General features: G+C 44.6%; 2 protein-coding genes across 2 annotated transcripts in view; both read left to right on the forward strand.

Moving 5' to 3' along the window:
* Positions 1-12,600, forward strand: part of LOC138663614 (oocyte zinc finger protein XlCOF6-like) — a 38,325-nt gene extending 25,725 nt beyond the window's left edge. Inside the window, exons 2-7 of the mRNA XM_069749885.1 lie at positions 6,396-6,546; positions 6,676-6,855; positions 6,930-7,053; positions 7,135-7,232; positions 7,431-7,521; positions 10,181-12,600. Coding sequence (XP_069605986.1) covers positions 6,396-6,546; positions 6,676-6,855; positions 6,930-7,053; positions 7,135-7,232; positions 7,431-7,521; positions 10,181-11,712 — 2,176 coding nt within the window. The 3' untranslated portion in view covers positions 11,713-12,600. The remainder of the gene's footprint in view (positions 1-6,395; positions 6,547-6,675; positions 6,856-6,929; positions 7,054-7,134; positions 7,233-7,430; positions 7,522-10,180) is intronic.
* The window catches only part of LOC138666502 (zinc finger protein 721-like), a 513,630-nt gene that overhangs the window by 125,045 nt on the left and 360,849 nt on the right, over positions 1-27,736 (forward strand). The window lies entirely within an intron of this gene.

Genomic DNA, 27,736 nt, shown 5'->3' on the forward strand with positions numbered 1-27,736 from the left:
CATCAGTGACATTATACACAGGAACTCTGTATATAGTGTCAATGTACAGGAAATAAAGTGATCATCAGTGACAATATACACAAGTGCTCTGTATATAGTGTCATTGTACAGGTAATACAGTGATAACCAGTGACATTATACACTGGAACTCTATGTATAGTGTCAGTGTAAAGGTAATACAGTGATCACCAGTGACATTATACACAGAAGCTCTGTAAATACAGCTCTGGAAAAAATAAAGAGACAACTGCACAGTTTTATAAAAATGAGCTTCTCTACATGTATGACAGCCATTCCATTCCAGTGTCATTTGAATTCCAACCAGAGTACACCTAATTGTACTTAATGTGCTTTTGATTAGGTGATCACTTGAACCAAATCTTATTTAACAAACGAATGTATAAAAAAACACTGCTGTGGTGTTCACAATCATCTTGCAATAGGACACAGTGGATGGCAAAACAAGTGCTAGTAATATCCCAAAAGTAATAGGAATAAAAAAATAACTTTTAACCATGACAAAGGAGTTGAAAAGAAAAGTCTTGAGGGAGGAAAAGAATGGCTCAATTCTGGCTTTACTAGCAGAGGGACACAGTGAGCATCATGTTGCCTCCATCCTTAAAATTTCAAAGACAGCAGTCCATTACAACAAGGTCAAGCAGCAGACATTGGGGACAACAAAGCTACAGACCGGCAGAGGGTGAAAATGACTCTCCACTGACCGGGATAACCGTCATCTTATTCGAATGTCACACAGCAACCGCAGGATGACATCAAGTGACCTACAAAAGGAATGGCAAATGGCAGCTGGGGTGAAATGCACGCCAAGAACAGTTCGTAACAGGCTCCTAGAGGTGGGACTCAAGTCACGTAAAGCTAGAAAAAAACTTTTCATCAATGATAAGCAAAGGAGAGCATGGCTGAAGTTTGCCAAAGACCATAAGGTTTGGATCATAGAGGACTGGAGTAAAGTAATCTTCTCTGATGAGTCTAATTTTCAGCTTTGCCCAACACCTCGTCGTCCAATGGTTAGACGGAGACCCGAAGAGCCATACAAGCCACAGTGTCTTGCACCCACTGTGTAATTTGGTGTAGGATCGTTGATGATCTGGGGATGCTTCAGCAAGGCTTGAATTGGGCAGGTTAAACTTTGCGAAGGACGTATGAATCAAGCCGCATACAAGTTTATTCTGGAAAAACAGTTGAATCCTTCTGCTCAGGCAATGTTCCACAACTCTGAGGACCTTTTTTCCAGCAGGACAAGCGCTATGCCACACAGCTAGGTCAATCAATGTGTGTATGAAGGACCACCACATCAAAACCCTGTCATGGCCAGACCAATCTCCAGACCTGAACCCCATTGAAAACCTCAGTAATGTAATCAAGAGGAAGATGGATAGTCACAAGTAGGGTTGAGCAAAACGGGTCGGCCATTTTCAGAAGTCGCCGACTTTTGGCAAAGTCAGGTTTCATGAAACCTGACCCGACCCCTGTGTGGGGTCGGCCATGAGGTCGGCGATCTTCTGAATAGTTCCGATATGTTTGCAATATCGGAAATCGGTATCGGAATCCATATTTAAGTGTAAAATAAAGAATTAAAATAAAAAATATTGCTATACTCACCCTCGGACGCGCCCTGGTACTAACCGGCAGCCTTCCTTCCTTAGAATCAGCGCGTGAAAGACCTTAGATGACGTCGCGGCTTGTGATTGGTCGCGCGACCGCCCATGTGACCGCTCACGCGACCAATCACAAGCCGCGATGTCACCGAAGGTCCTTCAAGCGCTGATTCTTAGGAAGGAAGGCTGCCGGAAAGAAGCAGGGCGCGTCCGAGGGTGAGTATATTCCTATTAGTTATATACTCACCCTCGGACGCGCCCTGCTTCTTTCCGGCAGCCTTCCTTCCTAAGAATCAGCGCTTGAAGGACCTTCGGTGATGTCGCGAATTGTGATTGGTCGCGTGAGCGGTCACATGGGCGGTCGCGCGACCAATCACAAGCCGTGAGGTCATCTAAGGTCTTTCACACGCTGATTCTAAGGAAGGAAGGCTTTAATTCTTTATTTTACACTTAAATATAGATCCTAGGGCCTGAAGTTGAGTTTCCTCTCCTTCAGACCCTGGGAACCATTAGAAACCCAATGCACTGCATTGGGTTTCGTGTTTCGGCCGACCCCGACTTTTCTATAGGATCGGCCGATTTCACTCGACCTGACTTTTGAGAAAGTCGGGTTTCGTGAAACCCGACCCGATCCTATAAAAGTAAAAGTCGCTCAACCCTAGTCACAAGCCATCAAAGAAGAACTGCTTACATCTTTGCACCAGGAGTGGCATAAGGTCACCCAAAAGCAGTGTGAAAGACTGGTGGAAAGCATGCCAAAAGACATGAAAGCTGTGATTAAAAATAATAGGTATTCCACAAAATATTGATTTCTGAACTCTTCCTGAGCACTCTTGTTTCTAAATGATTATGAACTTGTTTTTTTTTTGCATTATTTGAGGTCTGCAAGCAATGCATTTTTTTGTTATTTTGACCATTTCTCATTTTCAGACAATAAATGTTGTAAGTAGTTTATAGAATAAAAGAACAATTTACATTTTACTCAAAAATATACATATAAAGAGAAAAATCAGACAAACTGAAAATTTTGCAGTGGTCTCTTAATTTTTGCTAGAGCTGTAGTGTCAATGTACAGGTAATACAGGGATCACCAGTGCCAATATACACAGGAGCTCTGTATATAATGTCAGTATACAAGTAATACAGTGATCACCAGTGACATTATACAGAGGAGCTCTGTATATAGTGTCAGTGTATAGGTAATTGTTATGAAAGGTAATTCAGTACCACAATGGACATAGAGATCAGCGCACATACAGTGACTTGGCAATAACCCAAAAAACAAGAACGAGCTCTGAGACGTGGGAACTCTGTTGACCGCAATCCCTAATCCTCTCCAACCACACTAAAGGCAGCCGTGGATTGCGCCTAACGCTCCCTATGCAACTCGGCACGGCCTGAGAAACTAGCTAGCCTGAAGATAGAAAATAAGCCTACCTTGCCTCAGAGAAATACCCCAAAGGAAAAGGCAGCCCCCACATATAATGACCGTGAGTTAAGATGAAAAGACAAACGTAGAGATGAAATAGATTTAGCAAAGTGAGGCCCACCTTTCTGAACAGAGCGAGGATAGGAAAGGTAACTTTGCGGTCAACACAAAACCCTACAAAAACCACGCAAAGGGGGCAAAAAGACCCTCCGTACCGAACTAACGGCACGGAGGTACACCCTCTGCGTCCCAGAGCTTCCAGCAAGCAGTAAAAAACAAATTGACAAGCTGGACAGAAAAAAACAGCAAACAAATAGCAAAGAGGAACTTAGCTATGCAGAGCAGCAGGCCACAGGAACGATCCAGGAGGAAACAGGTCCAATACTAGAACATTGACTGGAGGCCAGGATCAAAGCACTAGGTGGAGTTAAATAGAGCAGCACCTAACGACTTCACCACATCACCTAAGGAAGGAAACTCAGAAGCCGCAGTACCACTTTCCTCCACCAACGGAAGCTCACAGAGAGAACCAGCCGAAGTACCACTTGTGACCACAGGAGGGAGCTCTGCCACAGAATTCACAACAGGTAATATAGTGATCACCAGTGCCATTATACACATGAGCTCTGTATATAGTTTCAGTGTACAGGTAATACAGCGATCACCAGTGATATTATACACAGGAGCTCTGTATATCGTGTCAGTGTACAGATAATACAGTGATCACCAGTGACATTATACAGAGGAGCTCTATACACAGTATACAGTATATAGTGTAAGTGTACATGTAACACACTGACTCACTGGTGACGTCTGTAGTTGAAGTCTTTCATCTTCATCCAGTGAAGACCATCATCACTTCTTCCAGCAAGGACTCGTCTCTGCAGAAAATAACACAGCTATCTATAGCTGATCGCTTCCAGAGCACATTCCCCACTATTTTCCCCAACTTCTACACTGTCAGATGAAGAAAAAAAAAGACAGTGCCCCCTGCACAGTAGCAGGACCCCTTTTGTTCTCCCGCATGTAAGACAGTAACCTGAAAAGTAAATTACAGCAGTAATAATTGTCCCCTGGTTGGCCCCTACAGTAATTATGTCCCCACTTGCCACCATAAAACAATAATGTATGTTCCTCATCCTGACCTCCATACAGTAATTGTCACCCCTTTATTTAATAATGTGCCAGATCTTGGGCCCCTTTATTTAATGTCCCCTTCCTGGATCACAATGTCCACTTTAATCAGGTCCCTATCCTGGGCCCATTCCAGTAATATTGTCCTCATCCTGGGCCCCTATGTCCGCTTTAATAACGTCCCCTCCCTGGGCCTCTATGTCTGCCCCTATGGCCACTTTGTGATTGGGCCTTGCCCAATCACAAAGGGGATTCTTCTCACCTTCTTGCTCTCTCCGGCATCTTCTTGTGGCTTTATATTTGGTGTGGTTGTTACAATAGCTACCCACTGCCGCTGTGACAGGGCACTCTGCTCTCTGCCAGGCCTCGCATTGACGTCACATAGCAGTAACATTGAAAGGCTGCCGGCCTATCAAAGACTGCAGGAGTCATTTAACAAAACTGCTATGTGATGTCGACGCATGGCCTGTCACAGAGCAGAGTGCCCTGTCATATTTTCAGCTGGCATTCATCTTGATGTACGTTGTCACCAGGGTCAGCTCCAGGTTTTTACGGGCCTCTGGCGAAAGAGTATCAGTGTGCCCCTTTAAAACATGCCATGATTCCTGATGCACATATACAAAATACAGTTATAGTACAATATAGGGGCACCACATAGTCCTCCATACAGTATTATGGGCAACCACATAGTCTGCCATACAGTATTATGGGCACCATATATTTCGCCATACAGTATTATGGGTAACATAGTAACATAGTTAGTAAGGCCGAAAAAAGACATTTGTCCATCCAGTTCAGCCTATATTCCATCATAATAAATCCCCAGATCTACGTCCTTCTACAGAACCTAATTGTATGATACAATATTGTTCTGCTCCAGGAAGACATCCAGGCCTCTCTTGAACCCCTCGACTGAGTTCGCCATCACCACCTCCTCAGGCAAGCAATTCCAGATTCTCACTGCCCTAACAGTAAAGGGTAACCACATAGTCCGCCATACATTATTATGGGCAACCACATAGTCCGCCTTACAGTATTATGGACCCCATATAATGCTCATTCGTACAGTATATCACGGGCTGCATATACTGCTCCCCCATACAGCACATCACGGGCCCCATGCGATGCTCCTTCATACAGTATTATGGGCAATCTACTCCTCCATACAGTATTATGGGCCCCCTGCTCCTCCATAGAGTATTAAGGGCCCCCAGCTCCTCCATAGAGTATTAAGGGCCCCCTGCTCCTCCATATAGTATTATGGGCCCCCTGCTCCTCCATACAGCACATCATGGGGCCCATGTAATGCTGCATACATAAGGAAAAAAAATAAAATCCTCTCCCGTTCCTACCGCAGGTCCTGTGTACTCAGCGTCTCTCCCGACTCTGCAATGCTCAGGACAGAGAGGCGTCATCGCATCCTCTGCCCTGAGACGTCGCAGAGTCATCACTGAAGACACTGCAGCTGTCAGAATGAGGAGATGTGAGTATTAGGAGGGGCCCCGATGCCCACGCAGGCATCGGGCTCCCCCCGACTCACAGCCCCCAAACTGTATGTCCCATCCCCCGTTTGCCCAGGGCCCCCAGCGCTTATTTGGGTTTGCCGGGTGGTGCTGCTGGCCCTGGTCATAGCGGTGGGTCATACTGCATGCATGCGCCCACCTCTGCCTCATTCAGTTTTAAAGGGCCCGTGTCCCTAAATATTTTTTTTTCTTCCTCCTCTCTGGGGCCCATCAGCATTTCACCGGTATCCTGGTGGGCCAGTCCGACCCTGTGTAAAATACTAAATTTACCATTGCTGCTTGGGCCCCGCCAGTCTCTATATTTCCTGGTCAATCCTAACAAACTTGTGATTCCTACAGCTAATCAGTTGCTGAAGCAGTGAGTAACATAGCCAGTGATTGCGAGCATGGAGGAGATAACTTAGTCAGCAATTCAGCTTGTGTTCCAGTCCATACAAGACTAGAGAATACAACATCTACATGTTCTATCTCCTGATATATTTCCCCTTATTTATAAAGAGAAAAGCTGACAGCACTCACTAGATTGGGGCGCTCGTTCCAAGTCCAAGGAACCCTCTTGGAAAATCCCAGCAATCAGAAATAGAAGCACTGTTCTTCTATTTCTGAATGTTTCCCCTTATTATCTCAAGTAATGTAATTATTACTGAGGATTTTTATGATGCTACATCAGCTCCTCTTCTTCTCATTCAGGTCTCTACAATATCGGATCCTCTCATCGAAGATCTTCTATATTAAGAGAATTTTTCTGAATTTCCTGTCAAGGATGGATATGGACAGGAAAAAGATGGCAGATAGGATATTACACCTCACCCTAGAGATCCTTTTCCAGCTTACTGGAGAGGTGAGAGATTCTGATGACCTCACATTACATCATTCTTATCTATGGAAATAACAGATGGACAGAACTGTAGAGGTGAGAACTCTGGAAATGTCTGTAGTGATATTTATTAATGTGTCTCTCCATAACCAGGATTACACTGTAGTGAAGAAGACCTCTAGTGAGCGCTGTCAGGACCCTGTGTCTGAGGGATGGGGAAGACCCCTGAGCGCAATCACGGGGCCTCCACCTCACCTACTGATACATAAGGACATCAATGACCAGAAGATCCTTGAACTCGCCTACAAGATGATTGAGCTGCTGACTGGAGAGGTGACACGGCTGGGAAATTATACAGTAATGTTATGAAGGGTTTGGGGGGATGACAGTATCATTGTGTGTGTCAGGTTGCTATAAGGTGTCAGGATGTCTCAGTCTATTTCTCCATGGAGGAGTGGGAGTATCTAGAAGGACACAAAGATCTGTACAACGACATCAAGATGGAGGTTCCCCAGCCCCTCACACCACCAGGTAACAGACAGGACTAAATATACACGGCCTATAATTATCTGTATGTAAAGAATGAATTCAGTCCCTGTATGCTTCCTCCAGATCTATCCAGTAAGAGGACAACACCAGAGAGATGTTCCCATCCTCTTCTTCCAGAGGACTGTAAACAAGAGGATCCCAATGTTCCTCAGGATCATCAGGTAGATGGAGAGAAGGTGTCATGAGATCTCCCCTATTATGTGTAGACTGCTGTGAAGGTCTTGTGCTCAGTCTTGTTTTTTCCCCTAGTATTATATGTTTTATATTTGTGTAATGAGAACGGTGGAGATGGCAGGATTAGAGTTGATCATAGATTTTACTTCTCCATCTGTCTGTGACTTTTACAATGTTTGTTTCAGGGTGAAGATCTGACCCATATTAATACTACAGAGACATATGTGAGGGGTGATGAGCGGTGTAAAGAGGAGATTCCTACATATGGCTACCCAGGTGAGTAGTAAGTACTAAATGCAGAGAAGTCACAGATTCTTCTTAGTCACCGGCTGTGGCTGCTTTATCGATGGTGTAGTCCGTCCGTATCTCAATCGCATGATCACCATTTTGACTCTAAACCACAACATTCTCCTCCATCTGGAAATGTTGAAACTACTTTGTGAAATTGTGTAAACAACAAAGCCCAATGACAGCATATTTAGAATGTGCTGACAAGTTCGAAAATCACTTGAAGAAAAATATTTTGATGGGCCTGTAAGAGAAAGTGGAGGGTAATGATGCTGTTGGCTTCCTAGAACTCTGATATCTTATTGGATGAATCTCCCTTCTCTCCCTTCTGTGCTGCTGAATGTTCTCATATGGTCCCTACAAGAACAGCTCCAGTCTTTCTGGCCAAACTTCACTTTTATGATTGACAACATTAAATGTGCAGTGAGGCAAAGTGTGAATTTCCGTACAATAACAACAGAGTTTCCCTTTATCCTGACTTTTCAATTTCTTTTAAAATTGACTAACTTCAAACAGGATCACGATAAACAAAAAAAAACATTACCTCTGTGCCATGATATATTTCGAAGCTGTGCATGGTCGATGGCTGTAATATACATTTATTCACACCTACAGGAGATGTGTTGGCATGGCTCGAGTCCTGGTTTCATGGATTCACTCCAAGTCATAAATTCCATTATGTTTTCAATCCTAAGGAATTCAGATTACTGCACAATCTCTCCTGAAATGGGAGGCATTGATACTTTCTCTATTCTTATCTTTGACTATCTAATATTTCTTCTTGAAACTCATCTGACAGAAAATATTGGCCGTTACAATAGTTTAGGCTGCCAAGAACCACCGAGCCACATGCAGTAATTACTCCAGAGAGGTTTCACCACTAGTTACTCATTTTTTACTGATGAAGACTGTTGAGTTTGATCATTTCAGTAGATGTTTTATTGTCTTTAATCACAGTTTTTAATTACAGTAGTTAGTTCCAAAAATACTCTGATAACCACTTCCCGCAGCCGGTTTTGTGTTCTTAATCAGGGCCCATTTTTCAAATCTGACGTGTGTCACTTTATGTGGTGATAATTTTGGAATCCTTCACAAAATATAATCCCCAATTTTTCACTTTCACAAAGTGGAATAGCAAACAGATGAACCTCACAAATTATTTTTCCACTTCTCTTGAATCTGACAATAGGGAAGGAGCGCCATTTAGCTATTTGAATGCAGATCTTACTAGAATAGCTTGCAGATGTAATGTATTGGGAGCCGTGTTTGTGACCACCTGGAAGCTGAAAAGATAGCCACCACGAACAGGCTTAGCGCTGTCTACTCTGTTTTCCTGATCCCAGGGATTATCTTGCTCATCACTCTTTAACCCCTCTGAATTGATATGGACTTACATAGAGACCCCCTAGGCTGGGACCACAGTGTTGCCTGCTGTTTGGTGGTGTGAGATGGGAAGAACAGTAGTCTGGTAGCCGGCTCAGAACCAGGAGGGCAGAGAAAATACAAAATCGGAAGACATAAGAGTAGTCAGCAAACAGGCCAGGGTCACAACAGGAAACAAATACTCAAGCCGTGAGCTGAGCATACAGAACCGAACCAGGGGAGAACAAGGCTGTATCTGGCAGCTTCCTTCAATATGCTTCAAGCTTTAGTAGAATATGGTGCTATCCAATTGGCTGAAGCAAGGAGCAAGGATTACTTCAGCTGGACAGCACACACACCCATACTGCCAGACTGGATGGTACTACTGGTCTCAGGCACCCTAATTTTTGTGGCTGGACCGAGCCTGCATCATCCAGAGCTTCTGGTTCCAAAGTCTACTCCATTACAAGCGCCGCCTGCCATATGAATAAGTACACTCCTGGTGACAGAAGCAGATGTGGTAGGAGCAGATCCCACAAGAGATATGACACATCATCTGCAGAAGCCCTAATATGACAACATTTAAGAAAACCAGAGCAGTAGAGATCTCTATAAAGTGACTCCATTTTGGAAATTATAACCCTCAGAGAATTAATCTATAGGAGTACTGACTATTTTTATTCCACAAACACTTTCTGAAAATTAGCACGCAATGGATGTGGGAGAAAAAAAATTGCAAATATGCCATTTGATTACCCAACACATAATACCCAGATTGTGCTCCAATAGACACACACCATAAATTAAGTGGGTTCATTTCACTATAGTAATTCCAAAAACATGGATGCTAAATGTGGTGTGGGCACACTGCAAGGCTCAGAAGCGAGGGAGAAATTTCACTTTGGGAGAGTGATTATTGGTTTATGGAAGCCAAGTTGCTTTTTCAAGAGCCTTTGAGACACTAATAATGTGGAAATCTCTGTTTTTCCACTGGCAGATGATGGACCTGTGTGGGGACTTGTTTTTTGTGAGATGAATAGATGTTTAATGTTTCTTTGTGGCTTTTTATTGCATATGTGGGAAGCAGAATGAGCAAACAGTTGAACACCATGCTCCACTGGTTCATCCTATGAGATTTTCTATTAGACTGTGAACTGTCATTGTCTTGGTGAAGAATTCAATATTTTTACAGAACTTTCCATTTTTACAGACAGTTTAAGTAGAAATGTTAAATGACATGCAAAGATATTTTATTCAAAATAATAATTGTTTTTCTTCTTGGCAGATGACTGTACCAAGAGATCAGAGGGACAGCTGACATCTTCAATTTTTAAATCAGATGACCTTGAGATCCCACAGGATACAATTGAAATGAATGCCATTACTCCAGATATAGCATCATCTCTTTGCAGCAAAGATCTCTCATCTGATCCTATGACACAGGTTCTGTCTTCTGATTCATTAGCAACGACTAAGGAAAATCAGAGTCACAAAATAAGCATAAAACCCAGAAATACTCCTAAATTAAATAAGCCATTTTCATGTTCAGAATATGGAAACCCTTTTCCCATCGAAAAGTCTTTTCTCATACATTCAAAACTTCACACAATGGAGAAAAGATTTTCTTGTTCCAAGTGCGGGAAATGTTTTAAGCAGAAATCAGATCTTGTTAGACACCAGAGAACTCACACAGGGGAGAAGCCTTTTTCATGTTCAGAATGTGGGAAATGTTTTTTATGGAAATCTTTTCTTGTTAGTCACCAAAGAAGTCACACAGGGGAGAAGCCTTTTTGCTGTTCAGAATGTGGGAAATGTTTTAACCAGAAATGGATTCTTGTTGTACACAAAAGAACTCACACAGGAGAGAAGCCATTTTCATGTTCTGAATGTGAGAAATGTTTTATACAGAAATCAGAATTGGTTAAGCACCAGAGAACTCACACAGGGGAGAAGCCTTTTTCATGCTCAGAATGTGGGAAATGTTTTTACGAGAAATCAGATTTGATTAAACACCAGAGAACTCACACAGGAGAGAAGCCTTTTTTATGCTCAGAATGTGGAAAATGTTTTATACAGAAATCCGATTTGGTTAAGCACCAGAAAACTCACACAGGGGAGAAACATTTTTCATGCTCAGAATGTGGGAAATGTTTTTACGAAAAATCAACTTTGGTTAAGCACCAGAGAACTCACACAGGGGAAAAGCCTTTTTCATGTTCAGAATGTGGGAAATGTTTTATACAGAAATCAGATTTGGTTAAGCACCAGAGAACTCACACAGGTGAGAAGCTTTTTTCATGTTCAGAATGTGGAAAATGTTTTAATCAGAAATCAGATTTGCTTAAGCACCAGATAACTCATACAGGGGAGAAACCTTTTTCATGTTTGGAATGTGGGAAATGTTTTAACAGGAAATCAAATTTGGTTAAGCACCAGAGAACTCATACAGGGGAGAAGCCTTTTTCATGTTCAGAATGTAGGAAATGCTTTAATCAGAAATCAGATTTGGATAGGCACCAGAGAACCCACACGGGGGAGAAGCCTTTTTCATGTTCAGAATGTGGGAAATGTTTTTTAGGGAAATCTTTTCTTGTTAGTCACCAAAGAAGTCACACAGGGGAGAAGCCTTTTTGCTGTTCAGAATGTGGGAAATGTTTTAACCAGAAATGGATTCTTGTTGTACACCAAAGAACCCACACAGGGGAGAAGCCTTTTTCATGTTCGCAATGTGGGAAATGTTTTAACCGAAAATCAAATTTGCTTCAGCACCAGAGAGCCCACACAGGGGAGAAGCTTTTTCATGTTCAGAATGTATGAAATGTTTTAATGAGAAATCAGATTTGGATAGGCAGCAGAGAACCCACACAGGAGAGAAGTCTTTTTCCCATCCAGAATGTGGGAAATATTTTAAATAGAAAAGCAGACTTGTTATACACCAAATAACCCACACAGGGGAGAAGCCTTTTCATGTTCAGAATGTAGCAAATATTTTAACAATAAATCGCATCTTGTTGGCCACCAGAGAACTCCTACAGGGGAGAAGCCTTTTTCATGTTCGGAAGGTGGGAAATGTTTTGTAAAGAAATCATATCTTCTTAGTCACCAAAGAATTCTCACAAGGGAGGAGCCTTTTTCATATTTATAATGTAGGAAATGTTTTACACTAAAATCAACTCTTTAGCATCAGAGAAGTCACAAAGGGGAGAAACCTTTTTCATGTTCATAATGTTTTATCCACAAATTGTATTTCTTAAAGAGGTTGTCTATTACTAGAACAACCTTTTGTCATTTCTCATGTTTGGCCTATTTCAAATAAAAACACTCGTACTCACTTTCCATGCCGACACTGTTGAGGTGGTTTTAGCAATCGTGTTCCCGAGGCTCATGTGAGGTTGTTACATAACAGGATCCCAGCACCCAATCAGCGCTGGCTTCACTGTTCTTGCTTTCGGATGTATTGAGCATCAATAGGAAGCCAGGGTTGCAGCTGCTCTCTGACTAAGGCTGATTTCACACTTGCGTATAAGGCAGAGCTGCGGAGGGCTGCGTAGTTCCTCTATTAAGCCCCACCCACTGCTGCACCTCTTCCATTCAGCTCCGCCTACGTCGGCATGCGTCCTGCCTACCTATCTTTAACATTGGATTGTATGCAGATGCCTCCGCATGCGTCGTTTTGATGCTGTGCTGAACTGCGCTGAACGCAATATGTTGCATTTTGTTGCGGTCGGCACAGTGTCAAAACGATGCATGCAGAGGCATCCGCATACATTCACATGGCTTGCGTACCCAATGTTAAAGATGGGTGCGCAGGACTCATGCCGACGTAGGCGGGGATGAATGGAAGAGGTGTGGCAGTGGATGGAGCTTAATGGAGGAACTACGCAGCCCTCCACAGCTCTACCCTACGCAAGTGTGAAACCAGCCTTACTCTTATTGTTCGATATGTCCATAGGTGAAGACAGTGAACCAAGTTTAAGAACGTACTTGCTTTCAAATCGCGTTTGGTATTCTATTAGTCTCTTCCCTATGATCCTTAAATATATTTTTCTTATATATTTCAACTAAAAAAGAAAAAAAGACTACTATGACTATCTTTTAACTTTGAAAAAATAAAGAATTTATAATTTTAAACATGTCTTGGAATTGTGGCGTAGAAGCTGAATAAATCTTTTCCTTTCTAGTGAGAAGGTATTGTCCAAGTAGTGGACATCCCCTCCAAACATCAAAAACCCCACACAGAGAGAAACCATTGTCATACCTAGAGTGTGAAAAATAAATTACTGGAAAATCGTATTTTGTTGACCATCAAAAATAAATCAGACGGGGAGAAACTACATGTTATTGACAAATTGTACAAAAACATAACAGTCGTATAATTAAATGAGAATTGGTAATTACTATGGATGAGCAAACGTGCTCGGTGATACTTGGATATCACTTGAGTAACTGGGTGCTTGGAAGTACTTGGTGAGCATTAGCTGTTGCTTGAATCTGAAGTTCTAATCCCCACTCCGCATGTATGGTGTCTGTTACACAGCCAATAAATGTGGCATTACTGTGATTGGCTGGTCGTATTATGTAATCAGGGGTTATTAAAGACCGGGCTCCACCACCCTCTGCACATTGACGCCATTGCACAGTTCATGGACAGTTCTTATTGGAGTAAGATAGTGGTTGCATAGTATAATGAATCAGAGTCCAGTAGTGTTGATACTGGTGCTGATACTGAACCATCATATTAACAGTCCTTGTAAGGGCTAATCTTGTGCTTTGTTGTTTGTATCAGATACATTGTGCATTTAGCCTAGCAAGGGACTGTTGCATAAGCAGGGGGAGTGGCTGAATACAGTCTCTAGGCTCCTGTCCCACTTTGCAGGAAGGTAAGGTACACCACTTCTCAAGCCAGAACAGTGCAATCATGTGGTCGGTTGGATGGTGCTTGCTTGGCAGCACCACCCATTCTTCCACACTGTCCAGTTTTGCCAACCAATAGTCTGGATCACTTAATCCTCACCCTGATCTTCCTTCCATGTTGGGTCCCAGGAGATTAGTGATCCCACACTAAGACACTCCGAGAAGCTCTTTAAAACATCATTTTTTGATTGTGGCCTCAACCTGCATGTTCCAGGAGGGACAAGAGGACATTCTGTTTAATGATGCACAAAACTTAGAGCACCCATATTTTGTCTAAGGAGGAAGATGATGATGAGGCACGGTTATTGTTAAATCACCAAATCAGGAGGACCAGGGTGCGGTGGTGTAAGATGATGAAGTCACTGACCCAAGGTGGCATGCAGAGCAAGATGCACTGATGGGGATGGATCGGCAGCACCAAAACAGGCAGAAAAAGGCAGTGGGATGACCAGAGAAAGACGATGGGCAACTGTTCCGCAGAGTATCGACACTCGTGAATTTCTCCATCAAAGAGTTAGGAGTTCCCCAGTCTGGGACTTTAATAAAGAGAGTTCTGAGACATTACCACTATGAGCCTAACCACCACCAGCATGATCAAGCACATGTCATCTAAGCACCCAATACCTGGGTCCATGATTGATGCCAGTGGGTGACACCACTGCCTCTTCTGTGCTTGGTGCTTCCCAATACCCTGTTGATGACACTGGCACAGATGCCTCCTGCCCTGCACTTGTCCTTGCATATTATGATGCACCAACATCAGGCAATTTCAAGTTGTCCCAGCAAAGCGTCCAGCCAGATTTGCCAGGCTATTCTGGTCAGCCTCTGCATGTAAAAACTAAAGAGTGGACATGGATGTGTCACGGGGTTACTGCAATAGAGAGGAGCGAGAGGACCACAGATTACTCTTACTGCACTGAAAAGCGCTTCACCTTTTTAAATGCTGTTAATTTCTTTTGGCAGTGCAGGGGTTAATCAGTCATGTTGGGAGCTCTGGGAGTCTAGGATCTCAGGTGAGTACAGTTAGCCACTCCTATTCCCTATATATTCTGGATCCTGACTGACACACATCATCAGAGCTAGCTTATGCTGCATGACTGGGAGGAGAGTTGTTTAGTGGTTATATGAGAAGGCGTATGGTGGGTTTATCAGTGACTGTTGCTTGGGTTTGTAAGTTTGATAATTACCTTTCCTTCTCCTACTTTAGTTTTTCCCCATCCTCCACTTCCCAGTGCATTCCTGTTACATGTGACTGAATATTAGTATGAATATTTGTATTCCTGGTATTTTCAGCTGCCCTTGTTTCTGTTGCCTTGTTTGTCTAGTTGGTGTACTGTGGTGCAAGGCTGCTGCACTCTTCCCTGGGTGGGGGAAGGGTACAGACAGATGGCGGATACAGGGCATAAGGCAAGGTACATGGCCCCACCAGCTTCACCTTCAGAAGTAAACCGGAGAATAGGGCTAGCTAGGGTGTCCTCTAGCGTTGGGGACAGGGAAGGAGCCCCTGGTCCGGGTCACCTGATAACCGACTCATGACATTACTGTTTTTTTTTCAATCCATTATGGATCCTATCACTGCTCTGACAGGGCATCTGTAACAGCTCATTCTGGAGGTGGTAGACTTATGGGTTGTCATTTTTCAGCACCCTAATAATTCAGGTGTCGGAATCATGACTCCCAGGCAACCTGTAGTGGAGCCCAAGATTGCTTTGCCTGACAGTTCCTCTGGGGGCATGACAAGTCTGTTGTTTTCAGGGAGGCCTATAAACTATTCTTTAGGTTACGTCCTGGTTCCTCAGGTACAGAGGATCAACGTGTAGGGATAATAATCTTACTCGTTCAGGGTGACCCCAAGCCTGGGTATTTTCTCTACTGACTCCTCGTCGCTTTAGATGGTGGAATTTTTTCTGGGTCTTATATATGACTACCCTGACTGCATTTTCTTGGCTCAGTCCACACTGCGCCAGCTCCAGCAGGGAGACCAACCGGCACAGGAGTATCGCTCTTAGTTTCAGAGGTGGTCCACAGATACTAAGTGGAATGACCCCACACTCCGTAACCTGTTGTGTGAGGGGCTATCAGTAGGAGTGAAGGATGTCTTAGCAATGTCCAAAAAAGATAAATGGTTGCATTCATCGGTACATGTCTTAGCATTGTATGAGATTCCAGTCACCCTTGAGGCGGCCATGTCTCTGGCTATCTGGGTTGATCGCCGTCTTCACCAGAGACATAGGGAGACATCCTAATGCGCGGGAGGTCCTGGGCCAAGAGAGATCGAGTCTGAGTCACCTGAGGAACCAATGCAGGTGGGTGGGGCATCTCATCCTAGAAAACAGTTGTTGTTCGGCACAAAAGGGAGTGTGTTTTGACTGTGGTAAAAATGGCAATTTCGTGTGTACGCGTTCTTCCCAACCTCACAGTAAAACAACTGCTGGAAAACTAAGAGACACAGTTTGTGGAGAGGTAACCAACTGTGGTGTTCTTATCACCTCGGTAGGTAGAACACAATTTTTTCGGCCAGCTGAGATTCACAAGGGTGAAATTAAAGTGGTTGTGGCTGCATTTCTGGACAGTGGGGCGAGGTTTAACTTGATCGACACTAGTTTCGTCTGGGACTTCAATCCACATACTCTGTTCAGACCCATACCCATAATCGCCATCGACTCTAGCCCCTTAAACAGGGGTATTTTATTCAAGTTGTTCAAAGTTTACATCTTCAGGTAGGGGCAATGTACTTTGAAGTAATAGACTTATGTGCTAAAGGGTCTGCTCTCTACTGTATTTCTTGGACTTTCTTCACTCCCTCTGCACAATCCTGTGGTTGATTGGCAGACTTAGGAAGTGGTAAAGTGGAGTGAGTATTGTCAAAGACACTGGGTACCCGGTTTGCTGGGGTGGATACTAGGTCTGTGCCTAAATACCTGTCTGACTTTGGGGATGTGTTCTCAGAACAAGGGTGCCAATAACTTCCTCCCCTTCGTCCTTATGACTGTGCCATGAATCTTGTTCCTGGAGCCAAGCTGCCTAAAAGCAGACTGTATAATATCTCTGGTCCAGAGAGGAGAGCTATGAAAGGTTATATCGTGGAAAGTTTGGCAAAGGGTCATATCAGACCATCCTCATCTCCCATTGCTGCAGGGTTTTCCTTTGTTAAGAAGAAAGATGGGGGTTTACGTCCATGCCTAGATTTCTGCGAACTCAATCTGATCACAGTCCAGGATCCATATCCGCTCCCTCCCATCCCAGACCTCTTTAATCAGATTGTAGGAGCAAACTGGTTTTCAAAACTAGACCTCATGGGGACATATAATCTCCTTCGCATTAAAGAGGAGGTTGTGTAGAAAACCGCTTTCAATACGCCTGAAGTACACTGAGAACTTGGTGATACTATTTGGGTTGACTTACGCCCGCCGTCTTTCAGCACTTTGTAACTGACATCTATATTCACCTGGTAGATAGATTTGTTGTAATCTATCTTGATGACATTAATTTATTCACCTGACCTTGAGTCACATCAGGTACATGTCAGTCAGATCTTACAAATAATTTATTGTCTCTGAGTAGGGTTGAGCGAAACGGGTCGTTCATTTTCAAAAGTCGCCGACTTTTGGCAAAGTCGGGTTTCATGAAACCCGATCCGACCCCTGTGCGGGGTCGGCCATGCGGTACGCGACTTTCGCGCCAAAGTCGCGTTTCAATGACGCGAAAAGCACCATTTCTCAGCCAATGAAGGTAAACGCAGAGTGTGGGCAGCGTGATGACATAGGTCCTGGTCCCCACCATCTTAGAGAAGGGCATTGCAGTGATTGGCTTGCTGTCTGCAGCGTCACAGGGGCTATAAAGGGGCGTTCCCGCCGACCGCCATGTTACTGCTGCTGATCTGAGCTTAGGGAGAGGTTGCTGCCGCTTCGTCAGAAGCAGGGATAGCGTTAGGCAGGGTCCATTAACCACCAAACCGCTTGTGCTGTAGCGATTTCCACTGCCCAACACCACCTTCGGTGTGCAGGGACAGTGGAAGCTACATTTTTTTTTTTTCCCTCAGCGCTGTAGCTCATTGGGCTGCCCTAGAAGGCTCCCTGATAGCTGCATTGCTGTGTGTACGCCGCTGTGCAAACCAACTGCTTTTTTCAAAGCACAAATCCTCTTGTTCCTTCCTTTCTGCACAGCTATCTTTTTGGTTTGTACACACTTTTTATTTTATTTGTGCATCAGTCCACTCCTTATTGCTGCCTGCCATACCTGTCTGAGATTACTGCAGGGAGATAGTAATTGAAGGACACTCCCTGTTTTTTTTTTTTTTTTTGTGGGAGATTAAGATTGACATTTCTGCTAGAGTGCCATCTCTGTCTGTGTCATCTCTCACTCAGTGGGCCATAGAAAGCCTATTTATTTTTTTGCTTGATTTGGGTTATAAAATCTACCTGAAAAAATCACTACATCAATCAGTGGGAGAAAAATATTGGCCTCAGGACTTGTGTGCCACTCTTGACTCCTGTGTGCATCATCACTCACTCAGTGGGCCATAGAAAGCCTATTTATTTTTTTGCTTGATTTTGGTTCTAAAATCTACCTGAAAAAATCACTACATCAATCAGTGGGAGAAAAATATTGGCCTCAGGGCTTGTGTGCCACTCCTGACTCCTGTGTGCATCATCACTCACTCAGTGGGCCATAGAAAGCCCATTTTTTTTTTTTTTTACTTTATTTGGGTTCTAAATTCTACCTGAAAAAATCAATAAATCAATCAGTGGGAGATTAATATTGGCCTTTGGGCTTGTGTGCCAGTCCTAAGCATGCCATCTCTCTCTCTCAGATAGTGGGCCATAGAAAGCCTATTTTTTTTTTTTTTTTTTTTAATGGGTTTATAAATTTTCCCTGGAACATGTCAGTCAGATCTTACAAATAATTTATTGTCTCTGAGTAGGGTTGAGCGAAACGGGTCGTTCATTTTCAAAAGTCGCCGACTTTTGGCAAAGTCGGGTTTCATGAAACCCGATCCGACCCCTGTGCGGGGTCGGCCATGCGGTACGCGACTTTCGCGCCAAAGTCGCGTTTCAATGACGCGAAAAGCACCATTTCTCAGCCAATGAAGGTAAACGCAGAGTGTGGGCAGCGTGATGACATAGGTCCTGGTCCCCACCATCTTAGAGAAGGGCATTGCAGTGATTGGCTTGCTGTCTGCAGCGTCACAGGGGCTATAAAGGGGCGTTCCCGCCGACCGCCATGTTACTGCTGCTGATCTGAGCTTAGGGAGAGGTTGCTGCCGCTTCGTCAGAAGCAGGGATAGCGTTAGGCAGGGTCCATTAACCACCAAACCGCTTGTGCTGTAGCGATTTCCACTGCCCAACACCACCTTCGGTGTGCAGGGACAGTGGAAGCTACATTTTTTTTTTTTTTCCCTCAGCGCTGTAGCTCATTGGGCTGCCCTAGAAGGCTCCCTGATAGCTGCATTGCTGTGTGTACGCCGCTGTGCAAACCAACTGCTTTTTTCAAAGCACAAATCCTCTTGTTCCTTCCTTTCTGCACAGCTATCTTTTTGGTTTGTACACACTTTTTATTTTATTTGTGCATCAGTCCACTCCTTATTGCTGCCTGCCATACCTGTCTGAGATTACTGCAGGGAGATAGTAATTGAAGGACACTCCCTGTTTTTTTTTTTTTTTTTTGTGGGAGATTAAGATTGACATTTCTGCTAGAGTGCCATCTCTGTCTGTGTCATCTCTCACTCAGTGGGCCATAGAAAGCCTATTTATTTTTTTGCTTGATTTGGGTTATAAAATCTACCTGAAAAAATCACTACATCAATCAGTGGGAGAAAAATATTGGCCTCAGGACTTGTGTGCCACTCCTGACTCCTGTGTGCATCATCACTCACTCAGTGGGCCATAGAAAGCCCATTTTTTTTTTTTTTACTTTATTTGGGTTCTAAATTCTACCTGAAAAAATCAATAAATCAATCAGTGGGAGATTAATATTGGCCTTTGGGCTTGTGTGCCAGTCCTAAGCATGCCATCTCTCTCTCTCAGATAGTGGGCCATAGAAAGCCTATTTATTTATTTTTTTTTTTAATGGGTTTATAAATTTTCCCTGGAAAAAAAAAAAAAAAAGTGGGAGATTAATATTGGCCTCTGGGCTTGTGTGCCAGTCCTGAGCGTGCCATCTCTCTCACAAATAGTGGGCCATAGAAAGCCTATTTATTTTTTTTTTTTGGTTTTATAAATTCTCCCTTAAAAAAAAAGGGAGATTAATATTGGCCTTTGGGCTTGTGTGCCAGTCCTAAGCGTGCCATCTCTCTCTGTCTCTCAGATAGTGGGCCATAGAAAGCCTATTTATTATTTTTTTTATTGGGTTTATAAATTTTCCCTGGAACAAAAAAAAAAAGTGGGAGATAAATATTGGCCTCTGGGCTTGTGTGCCACTCCTGACTCCTGTGTGCGTCATCTCTCACTCAGTGGGCCATAGAAAGCCTTTTTTTGTTTTATTTGTTTTCTAAATTCTCCCTGAAAAAATCATTTTATTTTCTTTGGTTTCTAAATTCTTCCTGAAAAAATCATTTTATTCTATTTTTTTTTTCCTAAAGTCTCCCTGAAAAAAAAACAAAAAAAAAAACAAATCAGTGGGAGATTAATATTGCCCTTTCTGCTTGTGTGCCAGTCTTGACTCCTGGGTGTGCCATCTCTCTCTCTCTCTCTCCAATTGTGGGCCATAGAAAGCCTATTATTTTTTTAGCTTGATTTGGGTTCCAAAATCTACCTGAAAAAATCACTACATCAATCAGTGGGAGATAAATATTGGCCTCTGGGCTTGTGTGCCACTCCTGACTCCTGTGTGCGTCATCTCTCACTCAGTGGGCCATAGAAAGCCTTTTTTTGTTTTATTTCTTTTCTAAATTCTCCCTGAAAAAATCATTTTATTTTCTTTGGTTTCTAAATTCTTCCTGAAAAAATCATTTTATTCTATTTTTTTTTTCCTAAAGTCTCCCTGAAAAAAAAAAAAAAAAAAAACAAATCAGTGGGAGATTAATATTGCCCTTTCTGCTTGTGTGCCAGTCTTGACTCCTGGGTGTGCCATCTCTCTCTCTCTCTCTCCAATTGTGGGCCATAGAAAGCCTATTATTTTTTTAGCTTGATTTGGGTTCCAAAATCTGCCTGAAAAAATCACTACATCAATCAGTGGGAGATAAATATTGGCCTCTGGGCTTGTGTGCCACTCCTGACTCCTGTGTGCGTCATCTCTCACTCAGTGGGCCATAGAAAGCCTTTTTTTGTTTTATTTGTTTTCTAAATTCTCCCTGAAAAAATCATTTTATTTTATTTGGTTTCTAAATTCTTCCTGAAAAAATCATTTTATTCTATTTTTTTTTTCCTAAAGTCTCCCTTAAAAAAAAAAAAAATCAAATCAGTGGGAGATTAATATTTACATTTGTGCTTCGGTGACAGTCCTGCGTGTGTGGCATCTCTCTCATTTGTTGCCACCAACAACAGAGTGTGTAACATTGTGCCTGATTTTCGTTGTGGTCTCACTCACCTGTAAAGGGGTAGCTAAATCATACTGAAGTTATAGCTCACCGTGTAATTTGTGTAACAGCAACAAATACCGTTAGTTTGTTTACGTTTTTAAAACAATGAGGAAGTATGGTGGAAGAGGTCGTGGCCGGGGGCGTTCATTGTCAGCTGGTAATGAGGGTAGTGGTAGTGGTGGAGCATCAGCTGGTCGTGGGAAAAAAAATATTGCACCTAAGTCTGGAGCTGTGGAGCCAGGTTCGTCGTCTGGCTACACAAGGCCTCGAACGCTCCCTTTTCTGGGAGTAGGAAAACCGCTTTTAAAGCCGGAGCAGCAAGAGCAAGTTTTGGCTTATCTTGCTGACTCAGCCTCTAGCTCTTTTGCCTCCTCTCGTGAAACTGGTAAATGTCAAAGCAGCGCGTCGTTAGTGGATGTTCACGGTCAGGGACAAGTCGCTTCCTTGTCCTCTTCAGCAAAAACAACAACAGAGAAGAATGCAGCAGGCGACACAACGGGTTACTCCATGGAGCTCTTTACACATACCGTCCCTGGCTTAGAAAGTGAAGCAGTTAACAGTCCATGCCCATTACAAGTTGAATCTGACATGGAGTGCACTGATGCACAGCCACAGCCAGACTACTATGCTGGTCCTTTGACTCAGACCACAACATTGCCCTCGCAGGGTGCTGATCAAGAATCAGACCCTGATGAGACTATGTTGCCCCATCACGAACGCTATACCACCGACCGACACGGTGACACAGACGAAGTTGCACACGAGCTACAAGAAGAGGTAATAGATGACCCAGTTCTTGACCCCGATGGGCAGCCATTGGGGGAACAGGGTGCAGGCGGCAGCAGTTCTGAAGCGGAGGAGGAGGGGCCGCAGCAGGCATCAACATCGCAACAGGTTCCATCTGCCGGGCCCGTATCTTGCCCAAAACGCGTGGCAAAGCCAAAACCTGTTGGAGGACAGCGTGGCCATCCGGTTAAAGCTCAGTCTGCAATGCCTGAAAAGGTATCCGATGCTAGAAAGAGTGCAGTCTGGCATTTTTTTAAACAACATCCAATTGATCAGCGCAAAGTCATCTGTCAAAAATGTTCAACTACCTTAAGTAGAGGACAGAATCTGAAAAGTCTCAATACAAGTTGCATGCATAGACATTTAACCACCATGCATTTGCAAGCCTGGACTAACTACCAAACGTCCCTTAAGGTTGTAGCACCCTCGGCCAATGAAGCTAGTCAGCAACGCAACATCCCTTCCGGCAGTGTAGGGCCACCATTTTCCGCACCACCTGCAGTATCTGTGCAGGTTTCTTTGCCAGGCCAAAGCAGTCAGGGTCAGGGAATCACCAGTTTCGTAGTAGGAAACACTGCATCTAGGGCACCGGTGGCAACAATACCATCTCCCACCGTCTCTCAGTCTGCCATGTCCACCGGCACCCCCGCTAGTTCCACGATCTCCAGCTCTCCAGTCCAGCTCACCCTACATGAGACTATGGTTAGAAAAAGGAAGTACTTAGCCTCGCATCCGCGTACACAGGGTTTGAACGCACACATAGCTAGACTAATCTCGTTAGAGATGATGCCCTACCGGTTAGTTGAAAGCGAAGCTTTCAAAGCCCTGATGGACTACGCTGTACCACGCTACGAGCTACCAAGTCGACACTTTTTTTCCAGAAAAGCCATCCCAGCCCTCCACCAGCATGTTAAAGAGCGCATCGTCCATGCACTCAGGCAATCTGTGAGCACAAAGGTGCACCTGACAACAGATGCATGGACCAGTAGGCATGGCCAGGGACGTTACGTGTCCATCACGGCACACTGGGTAAATGTGGTGGATGCAGGGTCCACAGGGGACAGCAAGTTTGGGACAGTTCTGCCTAGCCCACGGTCTAGGAAACAATTGGCTGTAGCCGTTCGCACCCCCTCCTCCTCCTCTTCGTCCTCCTGCAGAAGCGAGAGCTCGTCCACAGACCGCAGTCGCACAACCACTCCATCCGCAGCTGCCACTGTTGCACACCAGGTCTCCCATTATGGGGCAGCTACTGGCAAACGTCAGCAGGCTGTATTGGCTATGAAGTGTTTGGGCGACAACAGACACACCGCGGAAGTTCTGTCCGAGTTCTTGCAGAAAGAAACGCAGTCGTGGCTGGGCACTGTAGATCTTGAGGCAGGCAAGGTAGTGAGTGATAACGGAAGGAATTTCATGGCTGCCATCTCCCTTTCCCAACTGAAACACATTCCTTGCCTGGCTCACACCTTAAACCTGGTGGTGCAGTGCTTCCTGAAAAGTTATCCGGGGTTATCCGACCTGCTCCTCAAAGTGCGTGGACTTTGCTCACATATCCGCCGTTCGCCCGTACACTCCAGCCGTATGCAGACCTATCAGCGTTCTTTGAACCTTCCCCAGCATCGCCTAATCATAGACGTTGCAACAAGGTGGAACTCAACACTGCACATGCTTCAGAGACTGTGTGAACAGAGGCGGGCTGTTATGTTTTTGTGGGAGGATACACATACACGGGCAGGCAGTAGGATGGCAGACATGGAGTTGTCAGGTGTGCAGTGGTCGAAGATTCAAGACATGTGCCAAGTCCTTCAGTGTTTTGAGGAATGCACACGGCTGGTTAGTGCAGACAACGCCATAATAAGCATGAGCATCCCCCTAATGCGTCTGCTGATGCAAAGTTTGACGCACATAAAGGATCAGGCGTCTGCAGCTGAGGAAGAGGAAAGCCTTGATGACAGTCAGCCATTGTCTGGCCAGGGCAGTGTACAGGACGAGGTAGCGGGCGAAGAGGAGGAGGAGGACGAGGAGGATGATGGGGATGATTATATTTTTAATGAGGAAGCTTTTCCGGGGCCACTGGAAATTGGTGGCGCGGCAAGGCCGGGTTCTGATTTTTGGAGGGACACAAGTGACGTGGATTTGCCTGAAACTGCCCCTCAACCAAGCACAACCGCAGATTTGAGAACTGGAACTTTGGCCCACATGGCGGATTATGCCTTACGTATCCTCAAAAGGGACACACGCATAACTAAAATGATGAATGATGACGATTACTGGTTGGCCTGCCTCCTTGATCCTCGCTATAAAGGCAAATTGCAAAATATAATGCCACATGAGAACTTGGAACTAATATTAGCAACCAAACAATCAACTCTTGTTGACCGTTTGCTTCTGGCATTCCCTGCACACAGCGCCCGTGATCGTTCTCACACGAGCTGCAGGGGCCAGCAGACCAGAGGAGTTAGAGGGGCAGAAATCAGAAGTGGCGTTGGCCAGAGGGGTTTTCTGACCAGGTTGTGGAGTGATTTTGCTATGACCGCAGACAGGACAGGTACTGCAGCATCAATTCAAAGTGACAGGAGACAACATTTGTCCAGTATGGTTACAAACTATTTTTCATCCCTTATCGATGTTCTCCCTCAACCATCATTCCCATTTGATTACTGGGCATCAAAATTAGACACCTGGCCAGAATTGGCAGAATATGCATTGCAGGAGCTTGCTTGCCCGGCAGCTAGTGTCCTATCAGAAAGAGTATTCAGTGCTGCAGGTTCAATACTAACAGAAAAAAGGACTCGTCTGGCTACCCAAAATGTAGATGATCTAACCTTCATTAAAATGAACCACAACTGGATTTCGAAATCTTTTGCCCCACCTTGCCCGGCTGACACCTAGCTTTCCTATGAAAAGGTCTTGCCTGTGGACTATTCTGAATGCCTTTTCCAATCTCGTAATTTTCTGCACCTGATTGTCCAGCATACGACATGTTTACACCTCACTAAATGGCCAAACTCCCCACACGGGGCCGTGGTATCGACACTTGGCGACAGCACCCGTGAGAGTGCAGTTTGTCTGAAGAGGTGGGTGAGCCCGCTTTTGGTCGACGGCACTGCCACTGGGTCCCTCCTAGTACAATAAAGTGTCTCTGGCGGTGGTGGTGCGCACCCAACGTCAGACACACCGTTGTAATATGAGGGGCCCTGGGCCTGTACCGCCGGCCACAAGACAGTTTCCCCCCACCCCAGCTCAAACAGTGCTCTACCACTTGCAAAATTATCTCACAGCTCCACCAATGTTTAGTCTATGCGCTGACATCCTTCAATGCCTGCCACTGACAATACCATTGTATTGACATTTTTGTTATGTTAGGCCTTCGATGCCTGTCTGTGGTCACTCCTTCCACTAGGCCTCCACTGACCACACCACTGCTGCCCGTGTACCCCTGGAACCAATTTAAAATTGCCTACAGCCATGTGTTATTATTTTAGGCCTTCGATGCCTGTCTGCGGTCACTCCTTCCACTAGGCCTCCACTGACCACACCACTGCTGCCCGTGTACCCCTGGAACCAATTTAAAATTGCCTACAGCCATGTGTTATTATTTTAGGCCTTAGATGCCTGTCTGCGGTCACTCCTTCCACTAGGCCTCCACTGACCACACCACTGCTGCCCGTGTACCCCTGGAACCAATTTAAAATTGCCTACAGCCATGTGTTATTATTTTAGGCCTTCGATGCCTGTCTGCGGTCACTCCTTCCACTAGGCCTCCACTGACCACACCACTGCTGCCCGTGTACCCCTGGAACCAATTTAAAATTGCCTACAGCCATGTGTTATTATTTTAGGCCTTCGATGCCTGTCTGCGGTCACTCCTTCCACTAGGCCTCCACTGACCACACCACTGCTGCCCGTGTACCCCTGGAACCAATTTAAAATTGCCTACAGCCATGTGTTATTATTTTAGGCCTTCGATGCCTGTCTGCGGTCACTCCTTCCACTTGGCCTCCACTGACCACACCACTGCTGCCCGTGTACCCCTGGAACCAATTTAAAATTGCCTACAGCCATGTGTTATTATTTTAGGCCTTCGATGCCTGTCTGCGGTCACTCCTTCCACTAGGCCTCCACTGACCACACCACTGCTGCCCGTGTACCCCTGTAACCAATTTAAAATTGCCTACAGCCATGTGTTATTATTTTAGGCCTTCGATGCCTGTCTGCGGTGACTCCTTCCACTAGGCCTCCACTGACCACAACACTGCTGCCCGTGTACCCCTGGAACCAATTTAAAATTGCCTACAGCCATGTGTTATTATTTTAGGCCTTCGATGCCTGTCTGCGGTCACTCCTTCCACTAGGCCTCCACTGACCACACCACTGCTGCCCGTGTACCCCTGGAACCAATTTAAAATTGCCTACAGCCATGTGTTATTATTTTAGGCCTTCGATGCCTGTCTGCGGTCACTCCTTCCACTAGGCCTCCACTGACCACACCACTGCTGCCCGTGTACCCCTGGAACCAATTTAAAATTGCCTACAGCCATGTGTTATTATTTTAGGCCTTCGATGCCTGTCTGCGGTCACTCCTTCCACTAGGCCTCCACTGACCACACCACTGCTGCCCGTGTACCCCTGGAACCAACATCAGAAAATATAAAAATAAGTATTTTGCTTATAAAAAAGAAAATACTGGAGAGATATCAAATGCAGACATTTTAACATTAAAAACAAACACATACAACAAAAATCTGGTACAGTACTAAAAATGGCCACCAGCTACAGTAACTTTCTCCTGCAAGTAGTTAACTGAAAGGTTTTTTCAATTTTAAACACAGATATGGCATCCACCGAGTGTTGTCCTGTCGCGTCTTCTTTATATTATTGCCAAGAAGATGCAAAACAATGAAAATAATAAAATCATTATTTACCAAAAAAATAGAGTAAGTCAAAACCACATTGCAAATAAACATTCATTACAAATAAAGAAGCAGGGCGCGTCCGAGGGTGAGTATATACCTAATAAGAATATAATCACCCTCGGACGCGCCCTGCTTCTTTCCGACAGCCTTCCTTCCTAAGAATCATCCCTTCCGCGGTGTAGAGAGAGGGTTTGTTACACTCCAAGGTGTTCCCCAGGTTGCCTTTCCTGAGCTTCGATCTTCCGGCTCTCGTTTAGTAGTTGTTGGAAACTACGCTGCATTAGGCCTACAAATTGGGTATGGGGTGTAGAGAGATGGTGTGTTACACTCCAAGGTGTTCCCCAGGTTTCCTCTCCATTGCTTCGATCTTCCGGCTCTCGTTTAGTAGTTGTTGGAAACTACGCTGCATTGGGCCTACAAATTGGGTATGGGGTGTAGAGAGATGGTGTGTTCCACTCCAAGGTGTTCTCCAGGTTGCCTTTCCTGAGCTTCGATCTTCCGGCTCTCGTTTAGTAGTTGTTGGAAACTACGCTGCATTAGGCCTACAAATTGGGTATGGGGTGTAGAGAGATGGTGTGTTCCACTGTAGAGAGATGGTGTGTTCCACTCCAAGGTGTTCCCCAGGTTTCCTCGCCAATGCTTCGATCATCATGCTCTCGTTTAGTAGTTGTTGGAAACTACGCTGCATTAGGCCTACAAATTGGGTATG

The sequence above is a fragment of the Ranitomeya imitator genome, chromosome 2 (genome assembly GCF_032444005.1).
Source record: "Ranitomeya imitator isolate aRanImi1 chromosome 2, aRanImi1.pri, whole genome shotgun sequence".
In the NCBI taxonomy this organism is placed as follows: Eukaryota; Metazoa; Chordata; class Amphibia; order Anura; family Dendrobatidae; genus Ranitomeya; species Ranitomeya imitator.